Genomic DNA, 27,820 nt, shown 5'->3' on the forward strand with positions numbered 1-27,820 from the left:
GTGAAACTCTACACACCTTAAAAACCTATGGGCCTACGCGGTGAACAGAAAGCATGCCTTTAATAGTTTGATTGATGACTGAACAATAAATGGAAGAAAAGTAAGGTATTTGGAGCATTATCACACTGAAAATTTAATCTAGCAGTTCGAAATTTTCAAAAAATCTCATAAAATATATAGAAACGGATGCTTACTCTCCAGAAACATAAGCTAGTACCTACTGTAAAATACCCGATTATGCACTGATCAAGCGTGAGAAAAGTTTCATTTTAATCATTCTGGGCTTTTTCGGTGCGTTATTTAAGGGTTTGAGAAGGATCGGATGTTTTTGGTGGATTTTAAACATCACGTCACCTCACAGGTCACTTAGTGAATGTGTTTATGGTGTTTTGCGAAAATGTACGCAAAACCTAATTGTCATAGAAAAAGTATAATGTACAACACGTTGATGAATTTTTGAAATGGCGTTTATCAGACTTTTTATATAATATACTATTAAAATAACAACAGTTCATCAAAATGGTGGACAATTGCAAGACAAGGCGCACGGGAATAGCTGAACACATTTCCGTTTTCTTTTTCTGCTCTGGCATTGCAAATTTCCACAAGTAATGTACTAAGTGGATTCCCCGCAATCAATTCATAAATTGAACATGCAAAGTTCAGTCAAGTGTGGCAATTAAATATTAAACTTTACAAAAATATTGGCGCGGATCCTGTGACTTTGGATCCGCTGCGTATTTGCTGACGCCGACTACACTTCAACAAAGTTTTCATATAGTTATCGACTTTGAATATCGTAACCAAACTCTGATAAGTGTTTAGATAGCTATACTCAATTTAATAGATTATTAAAAAACAGTTGAACTGGCGTCAGTTTTTTCTCTCACCGACGGAAAGTAAGCGCGATCCGTAGATACATGTTGTTAAAAATTAGTGTCCTCGTTTTCGGACTTTACGTTATATACGCGAGGTCCGATATCGATTTTGTAGATTGCGGTAAGTTCCTGTTAAAAACTAAAAACTTTTTAAATAAAATTTTTGTTTCTCGACAGTTTTATTTCTACCTTAAATGGCTTCAAAATTGGAAAGGGAAAATGGAATTTGTTAAATAGTTTACACACAGATACACTCTAAGAAAGATTAAACCAACGATTTTGCTAATTCGTTGACGAAATGAGGTGTACCACACAAAGTAGAAATTCCCCGAAAAATTCGCCATATAGAAATGTAAATTTATTAACTTAATATGTGTAACATTTTTGCCAGTTTTAAGTTCAAAATATACTTATAATAAATTATGGTGTAATAAATTCCAAAACCCTTAGGTTAAGAGTCTACTCATGCACCGTAATATTTTAAGGTATAGTAACAGTTTTTTCCCCTTCGGTCTTCAGCAATTTTAAAGATGTACAGCTTTAATTTAATAAAAATTACTTGCAAAAAGAAATATTAATCAATAACATTTTGATATACTTATGAGAAAGGTAAACCGCATAGTTGTGCTTCTCACAGTCAGCAACTAGCGAATTCCTAAGCAGAACTGTTCAAATTGTATTGCTTCGACAAATCGTTTAATCATTGAGATCAAATCAAGTTCTTCTCAATGATCAATATAAGATATTGTTAAAGTCGTACTTATTGCTAAATTTAGTTAGCGAATATTTGTTGGAAGGAGATGAAACTAATAAATCGACGTTTTACTACGTCATCTTCAGGCACCACAATGGATATATGTTAACTATTATAATTGCAAAAGTTTAAATAGAAAGATTGTTTTTAAATTAAATTAAGAGGCGATGAACTACATAAATGCCATTTTTCTAATCCCGTCTGTAAAATGCCTAATTACACACCGATGTAGCTTGCGGAAAGCCTCACTTTACCACTTCAGTTTCGTTTCCCATGGATCCGAGCCACTTCGGACATTTCTGGGATTTTACCGCACGGATTTGTGAACAATCGGATGTTTTCGGAGATATTTCCCACGCTTTGAATTTTGACGTTTGTCAATTCTGACGGTCATGTCAGTGAATGTATTCGTGCTGTTTTGCGAAAATATACCCAAAAACTAATTGTCGTAGGGCAACACGTTCGGTAACCTTTTTAAGTCACTCGTTTATTAAAGACTCGCTCCGCTCCCGTCAAATAAACTCGTGAGTCAAATGCCGTTTACCGCACTGGTTGCATAATATACAACTTTAAGCAAATGTAACGCAATAGCTCTGCACAATAACGAATTACTTAATCAGGTATATGTTATCGAAAAAATCAAATGGAGACTGAAGCAGTGCATTTTATGTATAAACGTCTATTATGACACTATTAGCAAGAGTATCGTCAATTAAAGCACATAGCTTCTAAAAATATTCAACGAAGAGATAAAAGGAAGCGTGTTTTTGTTTTAATTTTCACTATGAGCTTTTGAATACAGGGTTCATAAAAGGTCAATTATTATTATTAAATAGAAAAAGTCATTTGGATAGTAAATTGATTAAATTTTTGATGGGGTTGCTGAGACTATACAATCAAACCATGGTATTTTGTAGACAACATGGCTAATTGCTTTTGAAGTATTTGATTTAGAAAAATGTTTAGTTAGAAAACACTGCTTCACATTTAAAGGCAATGTTTGTTTTCATCGGTTAACACTTTTACCACTCGCTACTTGTAGTAAAACTCGATGTTGACAGATTCGCAAAACCACCATGTTAATTTTATGTCTACATGTTGACACAAAAAAGCGAATAATATTGGTAGTAACTTATAAGGAAAAACATAGTTAGTAAGCAGACTTAGTAACTCATATTATCTCTAAAAAACTGCACTACACACTTTTCCAACTTCTTTTCACTTGAAATACACCGGTAACGGTCCGCTTTGATGTACGCTCATTTTAAAATGCACATACAAAAACGTACACTCAAAAAGAACAACGCACATTTCAAAGCAAGCTACTGCTGCTAATGCTAATTTTTTGAGAAAATGTTTTGCTATGGCGAAAAATTTAATTTTACTTTTTTACTCTGTACAACGCAACTAGCACAACCTTCTGAACTGAGGTTTCGTCAAACAAATTGGCATCATCAGCAGATGTAAACAGTTTATGTCTTATTTATCTTACCTGGTGGTTTACTAACCTTTCATCAGTTCTGTCATACAGTAGGTTAGTTGCATCTGTAGTTACGAATAACGCAAATTATCATTAAAAATGCTTAAAGAAGACTCCAACTACATTCTAAGTATTACTCCACACCTTTCTAAAATAAAATTCGCCTCAAAATACTTAAATAATGCTGATTGCTTAGTTTTGGTTATTTATTTATTTTTGAAAAATTTTATTTTTCATTGTCAACGAATGATATTTCGTTGGTTTGAATACGTCAAATTTGAAGCGTCAGTTAATGCTAAACTCTAAAATGTAATACAGAAAAATTCCCATATAATGTGATCTTTTATAGATGTGTTTGTGTTAAACATATAAAAATTTTTAGTTAGATCTACAAAAAACTAACTATTGTTAACTAAAAAAGTGAATGAAGATATAAAATTAAAAAGAAATCTCTCATTTTAAATCTATGCCCATAGAGTTTCGAAAAATACTTCATTTGTGTATATCACTAACCAAAATTTTCCAAATATGGCTAAGAGTAAAATATATTTTCAAATTAACATTTTCAAATGAACTTAAAGATGGTGGAGGTTTTTTTATCTTTTTTTTTTGGGTTCAGATTTTATCACCGTACTTTAGTAAAAACTCTCGAAAGTTGTAAGGATGGCTAAATATAGTTCTGCCAGATTGTCGCCTTCTATGGCATTTACTTATTACATTTATTCTAATTTTCCCTTTATTTTTGCTTCACAGATTACTGTGTAATTTATTTTCTCGGCTCTATAATATTTGCTCATGCTTGAAATATTAAATGTATAACCTTGCTATATATAAATAACTCATGATTATATTAACTAATCGATTTATCTATTTACAAATAGATTGATTCGCTTGGCGATTTAAATACCAGCGTGGAATATTTATGTGCCGAATAAATTCGTTTCTTGATTCAGTTATTTCTCCATTTTGGATCATTTGACCTATAATCATCGCAGTCTTTTATGAGCATATATTTTGGAGAACCGTATAGGAAAAGAGATCTTTTATAAGTTTGAAAAACAATTTGTAGGGTAAATAGAAATTACGATTCTAGCCCTACTTTGGCTTGTCTAATGCAATGACATAAGTTTTAAAAGTAGTTCGTCTCTCAAAGTGGAGTAGTAAACTCAACAGAAAAGAAAGAACCTTGACCTGTACACCATCTTAATATAAAATATATTTTTTGAAACCGTCAACTGTGAAATGAGTAAAAACGCGGAAGAGGTAAATGGATAGTGGCATTGAAATTTACCTGGGTTCAAAACATTAAATATTTATTTAAATATATTAAGTTAGAGGAATTTGTTTCGACAATTACAGATACTTGATTGATTTTGATTGCTTGTATCGTCGCTAGAGGGTTTTTTGCGACATCACTACAAAAAAAAATCTCAAAAAAATGAAATGCAAGGATATCAATTTTATTGCAACAAAAATTAGCCAAATAAGAGTCTAACACGCTAGTGAAAACACCGCGTTGCGTCTTAATGCAGGATACTCCAACGTATAGAAACAGAAACAGGTGCTTTCCCATGTTTTAAAAATAACACGATGTGTCGGCAATTTTGACGTTTGGCTTCTGCAGAGCTTAATTAAAACTGGTTTGCGTTTGCATTGCATTCCACCATGTACTTGCTTATATACTGTTTTGAGGGAGTCGGAAATAAAGGAGAGACCTAAACATTGTCTCCGATGATTGATCCCCATATTGGTTAAAGATGGAAAGGAAGACTTTATTCGTGATTAAGATTGTTTGGTTATTAAGAGATTTGTCTGGATTATCGGATTTTTCTGTAGTAGAATTCTTCGCCACATATGCATGGAATGCATTGAATGAAGGGCACGAAACAGTTTTAAGGCTAGGACAAATAAACAGCAAATATTCAATACATCAACTGATGTTTCTTTGAAAAATTAAAATATCCTGTTTTTTGTCTGTGTCTGACTATTGAACGAAGGTATTCTCTTGTCAGGTGGACAAGTGAAAATATGTGGTACTATATATTATCGGGTCTGTATTTTATAAACAACGTACTAAATTTCGCGGTGCACCGAATTATTCTTTGAAGTATGCGCACAACCGCGGGTAACAGAAAACCACTTTTTTGAAATCATGTAAGACATTTTGGACTTTTATTTGTTATATGCACGATGCGAAGTTTATAAAAAGAACACAGTCGCAAATGAATAGGAGCAATGAATCCATTTTTAATTTGCAATTGTTTTGCCTAATAGGTCGCAAAAGTCTATCGATTTTTATAAAATCTGAAAAATAGTGGAAATTGCTATTCCTATTTTCAATTTGCTAATTACCTGCCTATATAATTTTTGATTTCGTTGAAACAAACATGACTCAGCTACCTACTATTTCACGTTTAGGTTATGGAACAGCAGTTGAAGAAGTGCTCATCGAAAATTGTACATTGTCTCCATGTGTAGTGCACATAGGCGAAGCGATAGGAATAAAAATGATTCTTGACAAAGGTAAATAAATTTAGTACCGAGATTCATATTTAAACGAACTTTTTCCAGTTCCCGTATTGGATGAGTTACATGTAGGTTCCTATGTGACGATATTTGGCCAGAAATTCTATGAGGTCAACGTGTTCACTACGAAGCCATGTATAGTCGAATGTCCGCTTAGTCAAGAGCTGCGCAATGCGAGTTTCGATGTAGCCGTTGTGTTTGGAACTAATCTCGTACGGGTAAGTATTAAAAATTAAAATTTTGTTTTTAAATTCGTAATTTCACTTTGTTTGAAGAGCAGTAGTGGTTTTCCTCTTTTAATTGTAATTTTATTATGTTTTCTCATTGTTTCGGCAAAAATATTATCCATTACATTTTCCACACTAAGCACATTCAAATGCAAAAAAAAAACGTTAGAAACTAATATTTTATTGAACTTTAGGACAATTAAAAAAGAACGAAATGTGTAGATTTAACTTGTTCGTAATTTCTTGATTTTTAGAGGAGTATAATTATCTATTACAGCATCACTTACGTGAAGAAACTCTAATTTTCAAAAGTCTTTGTTTATCCGGAAGTTAGGTCAAATAAACAAACTTCACTTCTGTATATTAGTGTAATAATTTACTTCTTCAACGCAAAAAACAAAAAAATTAGGGTAAAGCTTTGTGTCCGACGACAAGTTTTAGGCTTTCATCGTAAACGACATGATTCAGATAATAATTTAGAAACTCTATTACTATTTACTGATGCGATTACAATACAACTGCTAGTATACTAATTGACCAATCGCTATTACCAAAAAACTATGGAGACCCAAACCCAGACAGGTTAGTGTCTAGCTCTTTTGTTCTTCCGACGACGATTTTTTAATTTATCTGGTTGGTATTGAATTTGTTGTGCTACTAATTAAAAAATTGGCTTGGTTCTACAATAGCGTATTATAAGTGGAAAATTCTATATTCCCTTAATTTTTGGAACTGCCTCAATTTCAACAAGGCCTTAGAGTTTGATTTTCTTATAAATTTGTTGTTGTGGTAAACAGAGGTTCGATGGAAATCATTAGTTATCATAGTGGTTTGAAACTGTGCTAACCTTCTATAGGAGGGGCTTGGACGCCCGCGAGGGCGCCCCTCTTTAATACCAATACCAATACTGTGTTTTCCTGACAGAATGAAAATCATCATAATGTCTTAGTCTAGTTTGAAATGTTTGAGAAAAGACTAATTCAGTAATAATTTTGTCTTAGGAGTATACTAAACTATCAATAATGTTTAAATCGAAAATCTTTTTTTCTACTCCCGTCTGTAAAATACCTAATTATGCACCGATGTAGCGTGCGGGAAGCGTCACTTTACCACGTCAGTTTCGTTTCCGAGCCAATTCGGACATTTCCGGGATTTTACCGCACGGGTTTGGGAGCAATCGGATGTTTTCGGAGATATTTCCCCCGCTTTGAATTTTGTCAATTCGGACAGTCATGTCAGTCATGTGAATGTATGCGTGTTGTTATGCGAAAATGTACCAAAAAACTAACTGTCGTAGAAAAAGTATAGTATGCGACACGTTCGGTAAACTTTTTAACTCACTCGTTTATTAAACACTCACTCCGTTCGTGTGAAATAAACTCGTGAGTTAAATGCCGGTTTCCGCACTTGTTGCATAATATACTATTTTATTCCTAATTTCAGAGACCTGCAATCCTGATCATTAACACAACTTACGTTAGCGACGGAAAAGAGGAACGGGGACTTTGCATCGAATTTGAAGTGGACATATTCTGACTGTATGTAAAATTGTGACAATAAGTAAATTTATATAAGAAATTTGCCGTATGTTACATTGTATAAGTGAAAGACTGTTTTTGTATTTTTTTTGTACTACTTATATGTCAAATTATACGATTAATCATAAATTTTTTGTTTAGGTATAATATATAACCGCATTTGAAATGAAACTTCGACTAATGTATCATACATTTACTTTTACATTTCGCTAACAATTTGGATTTAGCCTACGTAAAATATCACATGATTTTCCCAATTAACAAAAAAAAAACGAACGGGGTGACTTAGTCAGCTCAAAATCCATCTTATTATCTCAAGTCAAATATCTACAGGACCCGTTAAAATGGGACTATCCAATAACTTATATGTCATATACCGAGTGAATGATGGTCGAGGATAGGTTAGACGATTTCTGAGGGCCCAAAATAGATAAAACTTTGGTCCTTAGATTTTCAAGTCTGCTGTATCGAACTGTATTCTAACAATAATATATGACAACATCGCTTTTTCAAATTGCATACATCTTTAGATTAACTGCTTTCATCTGCTTATTATTAATGCCGATACTTATAGCGAGCTAGTGTTGTTTTCGAAATATTGGTTATTTTCCTTTTTTTCAGATACAAAACATTAACTTAACTGTCATTTAAATCCACAGAAAGCTAAAATTTCGGTTCAAAGTTGCGAAAGGTTAGACTTATCTAGAGCAATTTGATCCATTGTATGCAGGATTGTTTAAAATTAATGATCCTGACATAGCACACTAAAATGGTCAAAAACTTTATTTGTCCAAATAGGCACCGCGTATGTTATCGTCATCTTTTCTTGTTCCGTCTTTTCATAATTAAAAAAAGTTGTTGGTCTACATGATTCTTGTTAAGATCGTTTCATTGGTAATGTGCTGGCTCCACGATATTCTAAGCACATTTCAAAAGCTTCCAATTGTGGCATTGAATGGACTCCCAGCGCTCCGGATAGATGTATTGAGTAAACATAAGCTGGCACAAATCTGTCTCTGAAATTCACAAGTTTTGTAGTACTTTCTAAAATATTTGGAGAGAGTATGCAATAATTGGGTACGCTGCTGGTTAATTTATCTACTATTGTCAATTACTATGGATGGTTTGTTCCCAACATAAATTTGTAATTACATTGATGTCACATTGGTTGACAATCCAGCAAATTTATCAGCTCTGTACGATTTACTGCGTCGAAAGCTTTTTCATAGTCGATAAAACATTTTGTGATTGGTCTCTACATTTTTGAAACAATACATTAAGCTCAACAGCGAATCAATAGTTCCATGGACCAAACGAAAACCAAATTGTTTTCCATATCGACCACATTTTGTGTCTATACTCTTTTTCATTTTTGATGAATCTTTTTATGATCTATCGTTAATATTAAAATTGTTTTTACAATTTTAAAGTGTTTTCGTAATGTAAATATTGAAAATGGCAAATGATGAAAAAAAACGAAATCCAGAAGATTTTTAAATAGTATGCCAAATTCAAATCTTAGCGAAATGTCTGCGAGTTTTAATCGGTATTCAATAAGCGGACCGATGATATTTTGAAACAATTTCAAACAATGATCACAAAATTCAATGAAAGCAATTATTGTTAAACAATATGGTAATATGATTTGTAAAATTATCGAAATTATCCCGAAAATGTAACTTCTTAGGTATACCATTATTCTACATTATTTTATAGGAAATCTTTAAATTTTAAATAATATACAGGGTCTCATTTTTGCCAAAATAATACTGTGACCATTTTGCGTACTATATCAGCATCATTAATTTTAAACAACCCTGTATATCGTGAAATAAATATATCTAGATGAATATAGTATATGGTGCTTTCGCAAACTGCAAAATTCCCGCATTCATTGAAAAATTGGCAGGTAAGTTAAAGTTTTGCCGAAAAAAAAATATTTCGAAAATCGCCAGGTTCAAAATTCCAAGTATTGGAATTGTTAAAAAGAATCTTTTTGCATTTCGAAAGCTTCCAACCTACCATCGATATCAAGAAATCGTTCCTGTTGTAGAATTTTTAGATTATAACATGGTTTAAAAATCGAAAATATCTAACAAATTCGAAATAAAAATTAACTACCAAATTTTTCAGAAATGGCCGTTATGTCACCATCTTGTAAAATGAGTGCTAATCTTTTTACACCTAAACCATATTATGTACAACATGTTCGCTACTTGGATTCACAGTATATAAAAATTATTTACAACAACTATTATAACAACAATATTTTACACAGTTAGACAGTATTTCTTTGTAACACACATAACGATCCTGGTGAGAGTTTATTAATACGTTTGAAAAATGAAAACATCTACTAACAAAACTAACCAAAACTAACCAAAACTAACCAAAACATCTACGTATTGCCCACAGTATTGGAAAATATATTTTAAGTCAAATATTATTTTGTTTAAAAATAAAAGAAAAATCTAAAATGTGTAATGCCGGTGAAGACTGTTAATTTGCTAGATGGTACATTATAAATAAATCGTATATTAAATGGGGTGTTAACTATTTGCTCAGCATACGGTAGTAACCTCTAATCAATCTTTGTTTCACCTGTAATAACTTAACTATATTTTGTTTGCGGTAAGAAAACACACTAATTGCAAATTTTATATTGCTAGGAACTTAAAGGATCCTTGCAGCAGTAGCATCCAATCTCCGTGAAAGATAAGGATAAGAAAACAAAATTTTTGAATTTGATATTCTTATAGAAAGCAACTTAAACTTAGTTAAATAAAATTTTTATCATACTTTGCTGCTTTTAGGTAAAAAAATGATTTTTCAAGTTGGCACTCTTCACCGACGATGTTAGTCTAAAGAATGCAAACTAATCTTAAAATGACAAATCCAAAATCCCCTCCCGATATTGTATTGGTTTCAGTTTACTAAATAATAGCAATAAATCGATGTACACTTGGATTGGTGACTCATATAATACTCGGCAAAATTGGTAGTGTAGTGTAGACCACCGATTTACCTTGCAAATTTGATATGTTCTATCGATCTACTAAAGGTTGTAAATACGTCCTAATATGGGGATTGACAATGTGACATCATATACCGCTTTAATTACAGATACCGCAAAAATACTGATATTTACAAATATATATATATAGATTAACGTCAGTCTAAAATTACAATGTCCAAATTACCATACAGGATACGGCTTATGGCGAGACTGCAAGGAAGAACATCGTGAACTGTTACATACATATGTCTTCGGGATATGTTTTTGTTAGAAACGTTAAAAATAAATTATTACTCCGTTCCAAATTGTTTAGAATAGATTTAGAAAGGAAATTTATTTTCAATAATAATATTTCATACTGCTTCAGCATCAAAAATAAGTTTTTGCAATTACCTACTTATGATCTTTCAACGTCATAGTTGGGTGATGAATTTCTGATACTGCTATAATTTTTTAATTTTTTTTACTAATATTTACAACTCTTCTTTATTCTTCCTTCTCAGAGTTTAACTGCAACCATTTCAGTTTAAGACCTTAATAGAAACTGTTCCAGTTAAGCTCTGAAGAAGCCAACCGGATGATTGGCGAAATGTCAGCAACTAGCCGACGCAGGAGGAATCCAGAAGATTTGGAAAAAGTAAGCAATAATCATAAAAATTGTGAAACAATCCTGTATAGTAGGTCGCTGAAATCATCGTCAAGGGGAAGGAGAAAATTAAGAGAACCAGCAGTCAACGACTAAAGTCTCAAGTGTTCTAGCATAAAGCTCAGTATTCACCTGAAGACGATTGAAGATCTTGACCAGTTGAAATGTTGTGCAAATAAATAATAAAGACAATGGAAGTATAAATATTTATGTAATGCTCAATTGTCCTTTTTTTGCCATGTTTTGTCGTCACCTTCCCGGCAAATGCCATTTTTTACAATCCGAAAATCTTTTACTTGGAATATTTCGATATCAGTATTTTTTTTTCGAATAAGTAACAACAGAGTAGTTTGTTTTTTGAAGAAAATAACGATTTATTCATTAACATTTTTAATGACATAAGGAAATAAACCCAAATATTATGACAAAGGTTTTCAGTTGGAGTAATCGACAGAGATGTTGAGATCAATGTAAACAGCATTTTTGATATAAAGGACATAAGTCTAATATATGATTTTTTTTTGCAGGCGTCAGACAGACATAAATGTAATGGTAGTAGTAGTACAGTTTTCAGAAAAAGTCATATGTTGATTTTTTTATTTTCAAGCAAAATTATATCGTAGTAAAGTTTTTGGGAATACTCGGTTCTAAAATAAATGATCGTAAGTCGGTTATAATCAAAAATGTGTGTGTACTCTAGTCATTTACCTTCCTAAATAATTTGTTATGAAAGTTGAACTTAAGGCATGCCTAAAATTAGCTTTGGTTGAAAGTCTCGGTACTAAACGACTAGCTTCCACAATTTGCGTAACACTAAACAAATAAATGCCAGTTTGAATTTCACGCAACCTTTTCGCCGGTTCTATATCTTCTAGCCTTCACAAATTTCCTATTGGACGGTACTTACAGCAAAATTCATAACACGTTCTCATTCGATATGCACTATTTATCTAAAATAGGTAATATAACCACATTTATACTTAGACGCAGCTCTCTGGAAGTCGACTAGCCATTAACCTCTCCTTAATGGCATTCCCGTTTAATTCAAGATCTGAGACACGGGATACTGTCGAATGACCATTACTCAGCTGAAGATCCTTTGGCCTGGAATCCCGTGGGAAAGTACCGATCATTGTCACTGGATTACTATATTGGTGGTACTGCAATGAAGGATTTATCGCAGCCACAGATATAAAATTAATTCGACGGTTACCTGATTCACCTGTTCCATCAGCAGCGATGCGGATGGCGGTACCATATGGAGCGGTGCTCTATCCATGGGGTAAGTTGGAGAGTCGTCGCCGCTGCTGCACTGGGTCAAGTGGGACCCATTTAAGTTTTTAATATCACCTTCTAAATCCGACGATCCTTTTATGTAGACAAAAGAAAAGTTAGCGCTACTGGTGTCCGAAAATAAGTTATGTTAGAGTCCAATAAAAATGGTTTATTATTATTGTTTTTTATTGAACAAAAAGTGAATCAAGTAATCCTGTCTACCATAGGATTTAAAACACCGAATCTAAAAACTACTTACAAACATTGAACTTGCACATCTCAGTTAAAAAGAGACTTTTTTTAATAGGTAAATACTGGTTATGTGCTTTATGCTCTAACTTCTATGCTAATGGATATATAAAATTATTTTTTGCTAAATTTTGGATTTTCCGACCTTTTTTTTGACCAAAAACGTGTCCTATGAACACATATCCTAGTATTAAACCATTTTTGTGAAAAATGAACAAAAAGAGCTCAATTCATTGATCTCGAGCCTGGTGGGTAGGGGGGGGAGGGGGGGTCAGTGAAGATGTGAGGGGCATAATGGAACGAAAGGTCCGAATGCAGCACCCTTGACACACCGCAGATTGAATAGGAATAGTATTCTTACAAATAAAATCTACAACAAACAAATTTTAATGAATCGGCTAACCGATGTGAAGTTGTCGCCCGCGTTCCTCGCCGAGCGATTCCCCTCTACTCCTACTCCAACCACTAGCTCCGCCCGACGGCTGGCGTGCCTGCCGCTTACGTCCTAGACGCGCGGCCTGGCAACGCGCATTCACCATTTTATATGTGTATATGTTCTAAAATATAGACATTATCGCTGCACAAATATAAAATATTCTTCAGATTCATATTCAGATAAGAATATTACATTTTTAATGTTATTTCTTTGTAGCATATTTCAAAAATATACGTTGGCTTACATCCAATATTTTTTTAGAAAATGTTTTTCAAAAAATAGAAAATATTTTTTTTAGATAGGTTCCGTTCTATGTGCAGCGATTGCGTTGATACCACTAACGGATCATCACAAGAAGGCTATTTCATCAAAATTTGAAAAAACGTATTTTGGGGAAACACAATTTATTTTTTTTGGAAAAGTTCCGGCTATGTGCAGTAATTGTGTTGATACCACTAACGTATAATTATAAGAGGGATTTTTCGTCAAAATTTGAATGAATCAACTTGAAGATTAGGGGTTGAAATAAGCAAAAACCGAATTTTGAGGAAACCGAAATTATTTTTTTTACATACGTTCCGGTCTATTTGCAGTAACTATGGTGATACCACTAACGTATAATCACAAAAAGGATTTTTCGTCACAATTAGAATAAAGCAACTTGGGGATTAGGGGTTGAAATAGGCAAAAAAACTATTTTGGGGAAACACAATATATTTTTTTTAGATACGTTCCGGTCTATGTGCAGCGATTGTGTTGATACCGCTAACCACAAGAGATATTTCGTCAAAATGGAGCGATTATGTCTATATTTTAGAACATATATACCGCTTTTCTATAAAAGGGTGAATGACCGTCGCTAGGCCGCGCGTCTATGACGTAAGCGGGAGGTAGCCATGGGCGGAGTTAGTGGTTGGAGTAGGGGTAGAGGGGAATCGCTCGGGGAGGAACGCGGGCGACAACTTCACACCGGTAATCGGCTAAACCCTTTTGTCATTTGAAAAACTGAACACTAAATTACTTTTGTATTGACGAGACATAATCATTATTAATGGGTAACTTGCCCTGAATTACATTAACATCCACTGATACATACGTTGTTAAAGTGCCTGGTGTTAGATCTTGGATGAAACTTACCAATAAATGCTCGATACTTTAAGATAATGAAAACTAAAATGCCTTTTCGTCTTTATAGCAAGATTGTTTTTAATACATCAATGTACGTGGGAATGTACGTGGAAAACTTACACTTAGCTGTTTGTATTAGCTCTTAATCAGTCCAACTCAGATAAAGAGATAAAAAATCAATTGCTGCGATCCGATCAGTAAATAAAAAAGTCTTACAGCATATGTACCCTTTTCCTTTCCTTCTCCTCTGTTGTTTCGTTCAGAAGTTAAATAACTAATAAATAATTAATAATAGCAAACTTTTTGTATATAAAACTCATTGTAAAATTAATATATGGAATATCTGGGTGGCTGGGTGGTATAATTTAGATAGTTGTAACGCTAAATGTATTATTATTACTCTTAATTTAACTTACCGTATTTGACAGGGATTATATCGGGATCTCTTTCGTCCATTTCTCTTGGTGATGCACTTCTTAGCAGCGGTTTGGTGGAAGACAGTGTGTTACAATGTGCCGGAATACCTGACGTCTTTTCTTCGAGGACCAGGTGTTGATCTTCTTTGGCTTTACGAATACGCAAGACCACGATTATGATTACTACGACTACAGTCAAAACTGCACCGATCAAAACGCCCAATATTGGAGAGACCCCGATATCGCCATCCGATGCTAAAACAAACATTATATCTAAATGAGAACCGACAAACCATTAATACATATATCAGCAACGAATAAAATTATTGAAGATGTCGTGATATTGTCAAATTCAAACTCGAGAAGACTGACAAAATAACACCCAATAAGGGCAGAAAGAATAGTAGCAATAGTAGTCCAAGAAGAGCAAGACAATTAAAGACGAACAAACATCCAAGAGGCAATAAAAAATAGTATCGAAGTTAGCTTTTTGATTTTTATAAGACATTAATCGATATAGCAAATCAAAATAAAATGACGCTGTCATGGATTAAAAAATTCGCCATCATGGATTGAAAAAAAATCTCGGTAATAATGGTGAGACGGGATAATAAACAACTAATTAGAGAGGATGATATTTCACAATTTCTTGTAGAACAACGTACTTAGGTTAGCCAAAACAGAATCAGGAAAGGCTAAATATAGGAGTGTTTGAAATGGATTCCAAAAATAAAGTTTGACATGAGGAGCACGTTCATTATATGTAGCAGGGATATGGCAGAGAAGAGAGCAAGGCTAAGTAAGAAGGGTTGCATGAAAAATGCTTTAAGTTAGTAGTTGCCTGAGAAACTGCGGGAAGTATTAGAGCAGAAAGGAACAATTTGCGTCGGGCGGCGGCGGGGGGGTGGGGGGGTGAAGTCCATGGCAGCATATGTTGAGAGAGTATCAGGAACTGAAAGAAAAAGAAGACATAGGAGTTATGGTGTTATGAAGTAAGTGCTGAATGGAAGGGGAGAGAACTTAGTTAGCTAAAAAAATAAAAACAGAGGGCTTGAATGATGATGAATTATTTTTTTTAAACTTTTTTTAGAGAGTATTTGTATAAACAAGGGACAATTTTTTATTTAAGAAAATAAACAATAACAAATCAACAACAATAGAATACAATAAAATAATAAATTTCATCACCACCGTGATAGCTAACTATGAGTTAAATTCTAAAACTGTTTCGAATAAACGAGTATTATATCAAGTGACCCCTAAATATGATAAAATTATAAAAATTTACTTTTAGGGACTATCTCATTCAAATATTTAATGATTTAAAGGTTAAAAAGAAATCAAAAATAAATATATAGTAAAGGCTTTCAATTGGAGAAAGAAAAATGTGTCAGAAACGTCAAAGGAATATCCAAAAATATCCCCAGAATTTTTTAAGGAATTTCAAAGGTCTTTAGAAGCAGATAAGGTGGTATCCCATAAAATGTTGCAAAAGTGATATTATCTATCTATACATTCAATCTTTTGTCAAATAGTACTATAAAATAACTAAAGAAAAAGTCACTTTAAAGACGAGGCTTAAAAATCGCATTCAAACTCGATCGTGAAACAAAAATTTCGCGCCCAATTTTCACTGATTGGACCGATCATTACCATTTACGACAACTATTTTTCAACGTAATAAAGCGCCTTTTTAGCCTTCTCGAATTAAATGTAAATCAGCCACGAAATATCCAGTTAAATCAATTACAATGACACCCTCGTAAATTTCTTTTACGTCGAAAAAGCGTATTCCGGGAGACGATTATTGGTTGCACTTCATTTAAATCCCAAATCGAATTTCGGCGGCGTTGCCGGACTGATGCTTACAAAAATGTGTGCTTAGAAGGAAATAATGAATCACTATGGGGTTTCTTTGGTATCGCACTTATGTAAGTAAATAGACTACGATATGTGAAATTTTCTGATAGTAGAATCCAGTGGTTTTGGTGTTGGTTTCAGTTAAGAAATGCAGCCTTCCACTCGTGCATACACAAACTCATTATTAAAGTGTAGTTTATAAAAATTTTTTCATTATATACTAATTATCGTTCACTTGATTGTCAAGGAAACCATAATTAAAAAAATCTCCAGAAATTTTATTTGTCCAAATCTAACAGTTATCAACCACTAATAATTTTTAACAAACAATTTTATATAAAGTATTGTAGAATACGTAAGAAAGTACATGATCACTAATTCAAATCTAATTTCAGTTATTCTTTTTTGTATTAATTGTATAGATAACCTCACTCATGTGTTAAATGTAATACAAATTAAATCAAAATAAACGACACTTTAGTTATGAGTAGGTTTTGGTACTAGCCAAGCTCAATGGAGCGAGTGTTTAATAAACGACTGACTGAAGAAATTTTGCATACTATAGTGTTTATTCTTTGGGTTGATATTTGTAATGTGCGAATACATTTCTTAAATGGCGTCTGACGTGACCATAACACGTGAAAACAAAATCTATCGAAAGTATCGGAAACGCTCAAATTGACAGTTTTTAACGAAAGCTGATATTAATGAAAGTAAAATTCTATTAATAAACAAAGAATCCATAAAAATTAGAACCAAACTCATTATAAAAGATCTGACGTCCCCAAATAGTAGGTTTCATTACCATACGTAAAAGGCGAATCACAAAATATTCAGTTCAATGTTTTCAAAATATTAATATTATCGCACACACATTCTTTACTTTAACTAAACAATATTCACTATTCATAATTTATAAAACTAATCGCATAGGTTCCCAATTTACTTGCATATATCAATTAAATTAATTAAATCAAATTAAACAATATTTGCATAAAAGGATTTATAAATATGATTATGATATAAGAAATCAAAATTAGAACTCCGCTGCTTTAAGTAAACATTCTATGGATAACTTACACCATTTTGACTTTCAAAATACGAAACTAATAGGGGGCTCCAGCAAGCAGGGGCGTCCTCAGGAAGGCCCCCTCCAAGGGCGATCCGAACAGGATCCCCAGGTCGCCAGCGGGGTGGAGGGCTCGGTAAAAACCGGGAACACCACCTCGATGACATACCGCCCCAGACATAGGAGTGGGGCGGAAAAAAGGAGGGCGAAGAAGAAGAGACTCGCGGTGACGGTTTCGGAACCGCAGGCTCTCTTCCGGCGCCCAGGAATCCTGCCACGTCGTCAACGGAGGGCTCCATAGGGGGCACACCGGAAACGGCAGGCGGGAAGCGGAAAAGAAAAATGGGAGAGACCACCCAGGTTGGGGCACCTGCCGGGGGTCGCCGGCCGACACGCGGCCCGGCGAAAGCTAGGCCCGGGAAAGGCGGGCCGTCCCGGGGGGGCTCTGAGAAGGGGGCTCGGTCCTATGCACAAGCGGCGGCGGGGGGGCCTGAACTGGTGGTGGGCCTCAGAGGACAGGAAACTAACCTGTCTTCCGAGGACCTGCTGCGGTTCATAGGGTCTCTTAACCTCCGCATAAGCATGTATATCATGCAGGGGGGGCAATACACCCCTCCCCGGATACGCTCGGTTAGGCTGTGGAGGAGCCACATCCTGATCGAGATAATGGATGAAGAAACCAGGGAGTGGGTTCGCAGGGAGCTGATTAACGTCAGGCCCTGGGGGCTCGCAAACCTGGTGGAGGTCGATCCGGAAGGATTGAGACTGAGAAGGGCGGCGATATGGATTCCGGGCCTGGGGGCGGGTGTCTCGAATGAGGCACTAGTCCGCTGCCTGGCAGCTCAGAATGGCCTAGATTGCCGTGCCTGGAGGGTCTGGCAGAGGACGGAGGCACACAAGGTTGGTGGTGGGCGTGAACGAGAAATCGGCAAGCGCCATCACGGCTAAGGGTTCACTTCTCTTCTGCCTGGCGACACAGGTAAAAGTGAACCTGCCGGCGCCGAGGCCGCAGGGGGATGAGGTGGCCGCGGTGGGCTCACACGAGGAGGGCTCGTCCATGGAGGTTTACGGGCCTGTCAGAGAGGCGGCGCCCACGGCTTCTGTGGAGGAGACCTCCGGAGGGCCCTCCGAGGAAGCGAGAACCGAGGAGGTATCTCGGATGGAAGTTGACCGGGGAATCCCATCAGGGTCCACCAGTCAGGAAGCGGAAGCGGAGGGAGGTGCTATCTCGGGCTCGGATTCGGGCTGAGGCTAGCATCGTGACCCGCAGGTGGTATTCCCGCAAAAACATCTTCACGGGGATATTACAGATTAACCTGCAACACAGCAGGGCTGCAACGGCCCACTTATGCAGGAAAATTTCGGAGGGCGGTACATCTATTGTACTGATCCAAGAGCCCTGGATTGTAAAATCAAGGGTTAGGGGCTTATCTCTGGGAGGATCGATGCTGCATAGTGTCGACTCCTTAGAGGGCGGTCCCAGGGCCTGTATTTTAACCATGGGGCTGGAGGTCTTTTTCCTAAGGGACAAGGCGTCCAGGGACCTGGTTCCAATTCTGGTCAGATCCCCCACTCGGGACGGCGTGAGGGAGGTAGTGGTCGCCTCTGCGTACTTTCCAGGCGACCGCAGCAGTCCTCCGCAGGAGATCAGTGACTTGGTCTCCTACTGCGAGGAGGCGAATCTTCCTCTTTTGATTGGCTGTGACAGCAATGCTCACCACGTTTTGTGGGGTAGCGCGGCAACGAATAGAGGGGGGGGAGACCTCGTGGAGTTCATGGCCTCTGCAGGGCTGCAGGTGGCCAACAGAGGGGTAGAACCCACGTTTTTCACGACGGGTCGGAACTCGGTCATAGATTTAACACTTTGTACCAGGGCTCTGCTCCCGGAAATAACTGGGTGGTGTGTCTGTGGGGAGGACTCTATGTCGGACCATAGGGTTGGAGATGGGTGTTCGGGAACCCGTTAGATTTAGGAACCTCCGGGCAACAAACTGGGAACTCTATAGAGAGGAACTCGCTTGGCGCCTAGGGGGCTTACCAAGGAAACACCGCACAATGGAGGAGATTGACGAGGTCGCCGACCGAGTCAGCTCCGCTATGATGCGGGCGTTCGAGAATAGTTGCCCTGAGACAGAGGAGCATAGGGCGGGAAGGACTCCTTGATGGAGCTCTTCCCTGGAGCGTCTCAGGAGGAAAGTGCGGAGGCTGTTCAATACAGCGAGGAGCAGCAGCCAAGGTGCGGACTATAGGGAGGTCCGCAGTCAGTACAAAAAAGAACTACGGACATCACAGAGGAGGGCCTGGAGGGGCTACTGCGACGGAGTAATGAATACCCCGGACGCGGCTAGGCTCCTTAGGGTACTCAGAAGTGACCCTGCGGGAAGACTGGGGGTGGTCCGCAGGACCGGCGGTGGCTACACAGCGGGACCAGCGGACACACTACAACAGTTGCTGAACACGCACTTCCCAGGGTCCGCTGATTCGGACACAGGGGGGAATATTGAAGCCGGGGGTCGTCTTGGATGCGACTACGCCACGGCAAGGAGGGTGGTTACCCATAATAGGCTGAGGTGGGCTATTGACAGCTTTGGCCCCTTCAAGTCGGCGGGCGGGGATGGAGTATTTCCGGCTCTGCTGCAAAGGGACGGGGGTCTCCTGACCACCCCGCTGATGGACCTGTTCAGGGCCTCCATTGCGAGGGGGTACGTGCCCGAGCTGTGGAGACACAGCAGGGTAGTGTTCATTCCCAAGGTAGGGAAGAGTGACTACACGGACCCGAAGTCGTACCGGCCTGTTTGCCTCACCAGCTTCATTATGAAGACTCTGGAGAGACTGGTGGACCGGTATCTGAGGGACTGGGTGGAGCTGGAGGCCCCTTTAGAGCCAGCTCAGCATGCGTACCGAAGTGGCGGGTCTGTGGGCTCAGCTCTTCACCATCTGACTTCCAGGTTGGAGGAGGGTATGCGCTCGGGACGGCTGTCGGTGTGCGTGTTCGCTGACATCGAAGGGGCTTTCAATAACACGGCCCTGTAATCGATCTGCAGGGCGGTGGAGAGTACTGGAGTGGGAACGGCCATTGTAAGGTGGATCCGCTCCATGCTAACCGACAGGAGGCAAGACTGGGTGGGGAGCAGGTCTCCATTGGTTCATCACGGGGTTGTCCACAGGGCGGGGTCTTGTCTCCGTTCCTGTGGTGCCTGGTGGTGAACGAGATATTGCATATTCTGAGGGAAGAACACGGGGTCTATGCTCAGGCATATGCAGACGACCTTGTGATAATGACGCAGGGGACGGACGTGAGGAGGATGCAGGGGCTCCTGAACGGGGCATTGGCAAGATTCTCACAATGGTGCCTGGACAGCAAGTTGGCTGTCAATCCTGGCAAGATGGAGATGGTCATCTTCACTAGGAAAAGGAAGATGGAGTGCAACCTCAACATTTAGATGGATGGGGTGCCTCTTTCTGCAAGCGGAAGTGTCAAGTACTTAGGCGTATGGTTGGACTCTAAGTTGACCTTCCAGGAACATATAAGATCAAGGACCAGGTCGGCCTTTGGAGCTCTGTGGGCGTGCCGGAGAGCGGTAGGGGGCACTTGGGGCCTGGGGCCGAAGATCATGCAGTGGATCTACGGTATCATGGTGGTGCCTATGCGCACGCATGGGGCAGTGGCATGGTGGCCGGGGACCAAAAGAGCGGGAGCAAGGCTAGTTCTTGACAGACTGCAGAGATTGGCTTGCCTCTGCATAATGGGCGCCATGAGAACGGCGCCCACGAGGGCCCTGGAGGCTCTGGTGGGGCTGCCCTCTCTGGCGGATCGGGTGCAGATGGAGGCGGCCAGGACAGCTGTGAGGCTGGCGAGCTGCGGGTTCTGGAGGGAGGGAACCTTCAATCGGGGTCCGTACGACATTTTAGAGGGCTGTCGCGGGGATCGCGGGGTCATGGGCATGCCGAGTGACGTCATGATCCCCGAGATGACCTTCTTTGATAAATTGACCTTTCTCTTTCCATCAAGGGAAGATTGGAGAGAGGGCAGAGTCGGCTCCTGGGATGGACTTGTCTGGTACACGGACGGGTCCAGAATGGGAGATCTGGCCGGAGCTGGAGCGTACTGCGAGACAACGGGATCAAGCTTGTCGGTCCCTCTGGGTCAGTACTGCACTGTGTTTCAGGCGGAAATTTTCGCTTTATTGATGGCGGCCAGAGAGGTGCTTCGGCTCAACTACGGAAACAGGAGAGTCTTCTTCTGCTCGGATAGTAGGGCTGCACTCATGGCGCTGAAGTCAGTGCGTACGCGCTCCTTGTTGATAAAGGAGTGCAAAGGGGCACTGAGGAGGGTGGCTGAGGAGAGAAAGGTCACGTTGGTCTGGGTCCCGGGTCACACCGGTATCCGGGGCAATGAGGCAGCGGACGCCTTAGCCAGGGAGGGCTCCTCGCATAGGCATATAGGGCCAGAGCCCCGCTTGGGGATCGCCCCGTGTGTGAGGCGGGGAGCTCTCGAAGCCTGAGCGAGAGACCGGGCCGCGGGGGGCTGGAGAGTTGCTCCGGGAATGAGGCAGGCGAGGCTTATGATGGATGGGCCCGCCCTTCGTCGGACCAGGGAGCTGCTTAGACTGACCAGAAGGGAGTGTAGACCACTAACAGGGGCCTACACAGGACATTGCAGGCTTAGGAGGCATCTTTGCTTGCTAGGTATTGGAGACGACCCGGAGTGTACTTGGTGCATGGAAGGGGAGGAGACCCCGTATCATCTGGTCACCGAGTGCCCTGCCTTGACATGGACAAAATTGGGAGTCTTCGGAACGGCCCTGATCGATCCGGACTCAGTGCACGGTATTGGGCTAAAGAAGTTGCTGACCTTCTACAGGAGGGGCGGCATTCGGGACGCCCTCTAGAGCGGCCTGGGGGCACAACGGGCCCATCTGGTGGCCTAAGTGCTTGGACGCCCGCGAGGGCGCCCCCCTTTAATACCAATACCAATACGAAACTAATAGTCACAGATCTTACAAAAATGAACATTCCAATCAATATTGTCAACAATCAACTTGTCAAAAATGTATTATAATCTAATAACCTAGTTGCTGGATTTGTACGATTTGCCCTACCGTGATTGGCCGAAACGTTCAAAAGATGTTTTTAGAACTATTTTAATTTTTTATTTAACATTTATTTTTCACTCGTCGCTACTGTAACGATAAGGTGTTTTGGTAATCTCTGTCAACGTCGCATGCCTAATGCTAAGTGAATAATATTTAACTCATTTTCGCAACCTAAGCTCAAGCAGAGATGCAAAATAATATGCAATCCCTTTGTTTTATACTATACGTTTCACCGTGTGCTTTCAAAACCGGAACTCTCTCAATACTAGCAAATCAGGAGGTATCAAATGCACCCTTATTCGATATCTAAAGAAGCGAAATCATTTTAGTCCAAGCTAATATAAAATATAGGAATGGAAAAAGATCGAAAGCCTTTCTTAAATATTTGACGTTTCACCTTGCGAGTTTTATAAAATCCCACGTCTTTGATTATTTAGATTTCCTTACGTATTTGTTTCAGTTTTGCTGCAAGGCGTGAACGCTAAGTTGAAGAAATTGGGTCGATCTTTTCTAATCCGGCTTTAGAATATATTTTTCCGACCCGAGAGACGTGCATGCAAAATGTCTACTTTCCGCATGTATCTGGGCGTTTGTTATCGGCAAAATCGCGTTTTATTTTATTTGGTTTTGTTCGCATTTGAATATTTCCGGGAATTTTCAGAAGTAACGGCTAATATTGTGAGACATTTTTATAACATTGGCATCTGATAATTTACTTTCTATCTGCATATCTATTATTAGTTATTCGTGGTTCAATGTTACACCTTTTCATTTTTCTAAAACTACTCCGGATTTGGAGAAAGCCTCCTACCCATTTTAATACTTTTTTTCTTATCAAGGCAACAAGATTGATAAACAACATTTTAGTCACGAATTTGTTTTGTTTAGTTTAGCTTAATAAACGAGAGACTGAAGAAGTTTATCAACGTGTTGCATACTATCCCTTTTCTGGAACCTCTAGTTTTTAGTTACATTTTTCCAAGATAGCACTGAGTTATGTGTAACGTGACCATCAGAATTGAAAAAAGTTAAAATACCTTTCTGATCGCTGACAGGTAGGTAGGTACAATGGAAAACGTCACAAAGTATATAAACGAGTTTTTCTGTCAATAAAAGTATATTATGCAGCAACTGTTGATGTAAATAAGTGTTACTATGCGGTTTTGATGAAGTTAATATAGTCCGTTTCTGCACAGTGTTGACTGTTATTTCAAAATACTGTCAGTAATACTGATCGTATAATAATAATATTAATCGTATAATAATAATAATAATAATAAACACAAGAATAATGAAAATGCTGGTGTGAGGTGACGTGAAAAAGCCTGAGAAAAGATTGCCAGTAATTCTCATCGTATGAAGACCGGTTAGTTCAGAAAAGTGCAACTTTGAGGTTTCTATGGTTCGATTGAAGAAAGAAATATTAGCATTACGTCATCAAGGACCATTGAACGACGAAAGTATCACTAGTACCATATGTGACCAGATCGGCACCACATAATGCTATAGAATATAAATCTGCTAGAATAATAATATAAACGGCTGCCTACCAGTACGTTTTTCCGCATCTCTAAACGTAAGCTCCTCCAAGACTACCCCGTTGCTTCTTCCTTTGGAGTTAACGGCGAATACGACAATTCTAAATGTAACGTCTGGTTCCAGGTTTTCTAGAAAAAAGTACGGCTCGGAGACGGATGTAATGTTGAACCTGGGCGTATTGGAGTTTATGGTGTACAGCTCCAAAATGAAGTGCTGGGGTAAGCCGCCGTCGAAGCCTTGCAAACAGAATACTTCGACAGAGTTACTTGTTTGGTTGGTAAGGGTGCAGTTCTTTAATGGAAATGGCTTTCCTAAAAAAATAAATGGATTTACATTAATTTAATCGTTTAATGTTTATATTCATTTGGGTCTTAATCCACATCACTTACAGTTAGACTAATACTTGCACTGATGAAGTTATATGAACTTATAAGTTTCTTTCAATTAAACGACTTTTACTCCATAATCTATCTAGCCGAAATCCTTAAGGTCTACTTTCATACGTGTACAAATAGTTAACAAAAATATTTTGTTTTATACCACGGGCATTTGTGACCACTAAAGCTAGTGTAAAAAGCACATTTTACTTAAGTGTTTTCTTTTATATTTTCTTTGGGTAATAATCTTCGTAATGTTTAGCACGTTGCTTTTTGAGAATTTTATATATAGTTTCGCTAGTTGCTGCTTTGATGAACATTTAAAATCGAAAAATGTACATACAGGGTGTTTCAAAACGGACATAACAGCATAAAAAAATAAATAATATCATATGAATGCTGTGTTTCCAAGATAGGAGATGTTTAAAATTAGTTAAAAAAGAAAACGGCTATTTTCTGACTCGGCGAGCGGACGTTTTTTCCACACGCTTCATCCGTGCAAGTTCAATTGAATAACAACCAACGCAGAAGGAATCCGGAAGTTTTGTAAACAGTGATAGAGGAATAATAGCCGTATCAAAAAAGAATGTTTTAGTGGAGGAAAATCCTAATGTTGCGGATAGATTAGATGTGGGACTATAGATTTATTAGCTCTGTATATTTTTTGATAGTATATTATACAATAACGACATTTGAGGCAGGTGTGGACAGAGTGTCTTAATAAATGAGTGACTGATACTGGATACTAACGCTTGAGTAATAATAACTTGAATTGCAATTAGACGTTCGCGTATTCAACAAAACCATATAAGCAGTAATTAACTACAACAGGTAAATTGCTTAGATTTGCCTTTGATACCCAATAAACTAAGAGTTCCGTTGATCAGACATTTTTTAAATTTTAAATTCAATTAATTAAGATTCATTTTATTACTGTTCTGGTGTACATTTTTGCCACGTATTCCTTAAATATTACTTTTCATCCATATCTTGTAGTTTGAGGTAAGGATAGGTAGTTTTTATAAAGTTTCTGTATATTCGAGCGATGGATATCCAAGACAAATCAAACCGATGTGCAAATAAACAATACAATACGAATATTTATTAAATATTTTAAAAATTTGCTCAATACCAGCTGCAACGATTTGGAAGATACATGGATTTATCTGTTGCCCAACTGCGTTGGATGCCCAACAGGATAAGGACCCATAGTCCATCTCCGTGATGGGAGTATAACGGAGAATGCTCACTGTTCCGTTGCTAGTTTTGGAGAATCGGTCTGAATCGACGTCCAATGTTTCGCCAGAATTGTTAAATTTCCACTTGTAGTTCTGAAAATGGAAAAGTACAAAATATATATTTATATCAATACAAAAAAAAAACAGAAAATTTCTGAAACATTTCCCATATCAAAGTCTATCTAAAGATGCGTTTGTTAATAAACATTCTTGTTGTAATGACACGAATAAACTGAAAATTCAAAATTTGATTTATTTTCAGAAAACGATCAGAAACGCTTTTTGGCCACTTCCGTTAGGGGACTTTGCCAAACTTAAAATAAACCTGGTAATTAGTTAACTTAGAAAATATTTTCACCCCACACACAAAGTGTTCTTTCAAAGTTTAATAATAATTGGGCTTCCCGCCCATGTTAACGTGAAGTATTTTAAAGAAAGTTTTGGATGTACATCGATATACAAATGGCCGCAATCTAAATTTTGCCCTTTGGGGATATGTAAAGCTATTGGTGTATCTGGTGTCTCATTAAGAATAGGTCTCTGCTGTATCTCGGCAAGTATTAATTGTGTGGCGAAATTATAACAACCGCTGACGGGCGCAACTTCTCGTGCTAATAAGAAAATGCGATTTTTATAATATTTCAAACATGGAAAAGGTATTAGAAATAATGACATGATATTCCTCATGTTTTTTTTTTGTTTCTATTTAAATGTTAATCACTCCGTATTTCGCATAACGAAAACTCTACGTTCATCTTGGACACAATAAGAATTTATCGACTGGTTGACCACCAATAAATACAGCATTTGAATTCTAGAAACCGCCGCGCCGTGCGCTGGTCTTCAGCGAAAAGGTTTTGAAAAAACTAATTACTTAATTACTTACTTTGGCCGGAGGATCCGATTCGATTTCACACAACGCGTCGATGCTTTCACCGCGAGATGCTCCGAGCACCAAAACTTTGTCAAATCTACATGTCGGAGCGTCTGAAAACCAAAAAAAAAAATTGAATTGGACATCCCATGTGAAGTAAAGAATAACTAAATAAAAATAAGAGTAACTCACATTGCACCCTAAAATGAAGTTCGTCGCTGACTGTTTCGCCCTCGGAATTAACAGCAGAGCACCGATAAATACCGGCACTTTGCCTGTTCACTTTTTGCAGTACGAGGCTTTGGTTACTATGGATGATTCGGCTGGACATGTTGTGATGCAAGAGGATGCCCTAGAAAATAAAACCGTCTATGATTGCTCCACAGGTGTTGATTCTTTGTGCAATAATTATTAGTAATTGAGTTAAAAAATTGTTAAAGTTCATCTAGATTTAGTATCAAGTTTACTGATTTATTTATTGAGTTTACAACCATGAAATAATGCAGTTGAACGTGTTCCTATATTCGCCGGCTTAAAGCTGTTGTCTGCTTTTTGTTTATTTATATAAATGGGAGAGTGGATTATTCTCCTCAGTTAATTACTTTACTCTTAACGATATAATTATTACTGAAATAATTAACATATTTTTAACTGATGATCAAGAAACATTTTATTAAACTTTTTCTATTACATAACTTGAAAAAAAGCCACACAAATTCATACACCCAGAAAGTAAAACAATTTAAGTCTTCCGTAACGTTTTCAAACAAATTTATTGGTCAGAAAGGAGTAGTATGTTTTTTAAATTTATTTAATCAATATTTGTTTTTTTTTTTAATATATATATATATATATATATATATATATATATATATATATATATATATATATATATATATATATATATATATATATATATATATATATATATATATATATATATATATATATATATATATATATATATATATATATATATATATATATGATGACACTATATTCCGGGATATCATCCGTTCGCTCGTTGAACTCCGACTGGAATCCTGCATCCGACTGGAATCCTGCAAATCCTGCATCCGACTGGAATCCTGCAGACGTTTCGCCAAAATCTCACTTGGCATTGGTGTGTGTGTGTGTGTGTGTGTGGGGGGGTGGGTGTGTGGGGGTGGGTGTGTGGGGGTGGGTGTGTGGGTGTGTG

The 27,820-nt window shown here is 37.8% G+C and overlaps 2 protein-coding genes across 2 annotated transcripts in view; one reads left to right on the forward strand and one right to left on the reverse strand.

Annotated features, from left to right (window-relative positions):
* Nucleotides 1-810: 810 nt before the first annotated feature.
* LOC132700965 (uncharacterized) lies at nucleotides 811-11,287 on the forward strand. The gene is made up of 4 exons (XM_060668570.1): nucleotides 811-999; nucleotides 5,531-5,635; nucleotides 5,684-5,856; nucleotides 7,309-11,287. The coding sequence occupies exons 1-4, from the start codon at nucleotides 921-923 to the stop codon at nucleotides 7,399-7,401; spliced, it is 450 nt and encodes a 149-aa protein (XP_060524553.1). The 5' UTR covers nucleotides 811-920; the 3' UTR covers nucleotides 7,402-11,287.
* Nucleotides 11,288-11,462: 175 nt separating this feature from the next.
* The window catches only part of LOC132700937 (nephrin), a 746,572-nt gene continuing 730,214 nt past the window's right edge, over nucleotides 11,463-27,820 (reverse strand). The window contains exons 8-14 of the mRNA XM_060668540.1: nucleotides 26,815-26,974; nucleotides 26,635-26,735; nucleotides 25,643-25,841; nucleotides 24,145-24,444; nucleotides 14,570-14,824; nucleotides 12,279-12,433; nucleotides 11,463-12,225 (exon numbers count right to left, since the gene is read on the reverse strand). Of these exons, the coding sequence (XP_060524523.1) occupies nucleotides 12,046-12,225; nucleotides 12,279-12,433; nucleotides 14,570-14,824; nucleotides 24,145-24,444; nucleotides 25,643-25,841; nucleotides 26,635-26,735; nucleotides 26,815-26,974 (1,350 nt within the window). The 3' untranslated portion in view covers nucleotides 11,463-12,045. The remainder of the gene's footprint in view (nucleotides 12,226-12,278; nucleotides 12,434-14,569; nucleotides 14,825-24,144; nucleotides 24,445-25,642; nucleotides 25,842-26,634; nucleotides 26,736-26,814; nucleotides 26,975-27,820) is intronic.

Source organism: Cylas formicarius, unplaced genomic scaffold (genome assembly GCF_029955315.1).
Source record: "Cylas formicarius isolate icCylForm1 unplaced genomic scaffold, icCylForm1.1 PGA_scaffold_10__41_contigs__length_53128322, whole genome shotgun sequence".
NCBI lineage: Eukaryota > Metazoa > Arthropoda > Insecta > Coleoptera > Brentidae > Cylas > Cylas formicarius.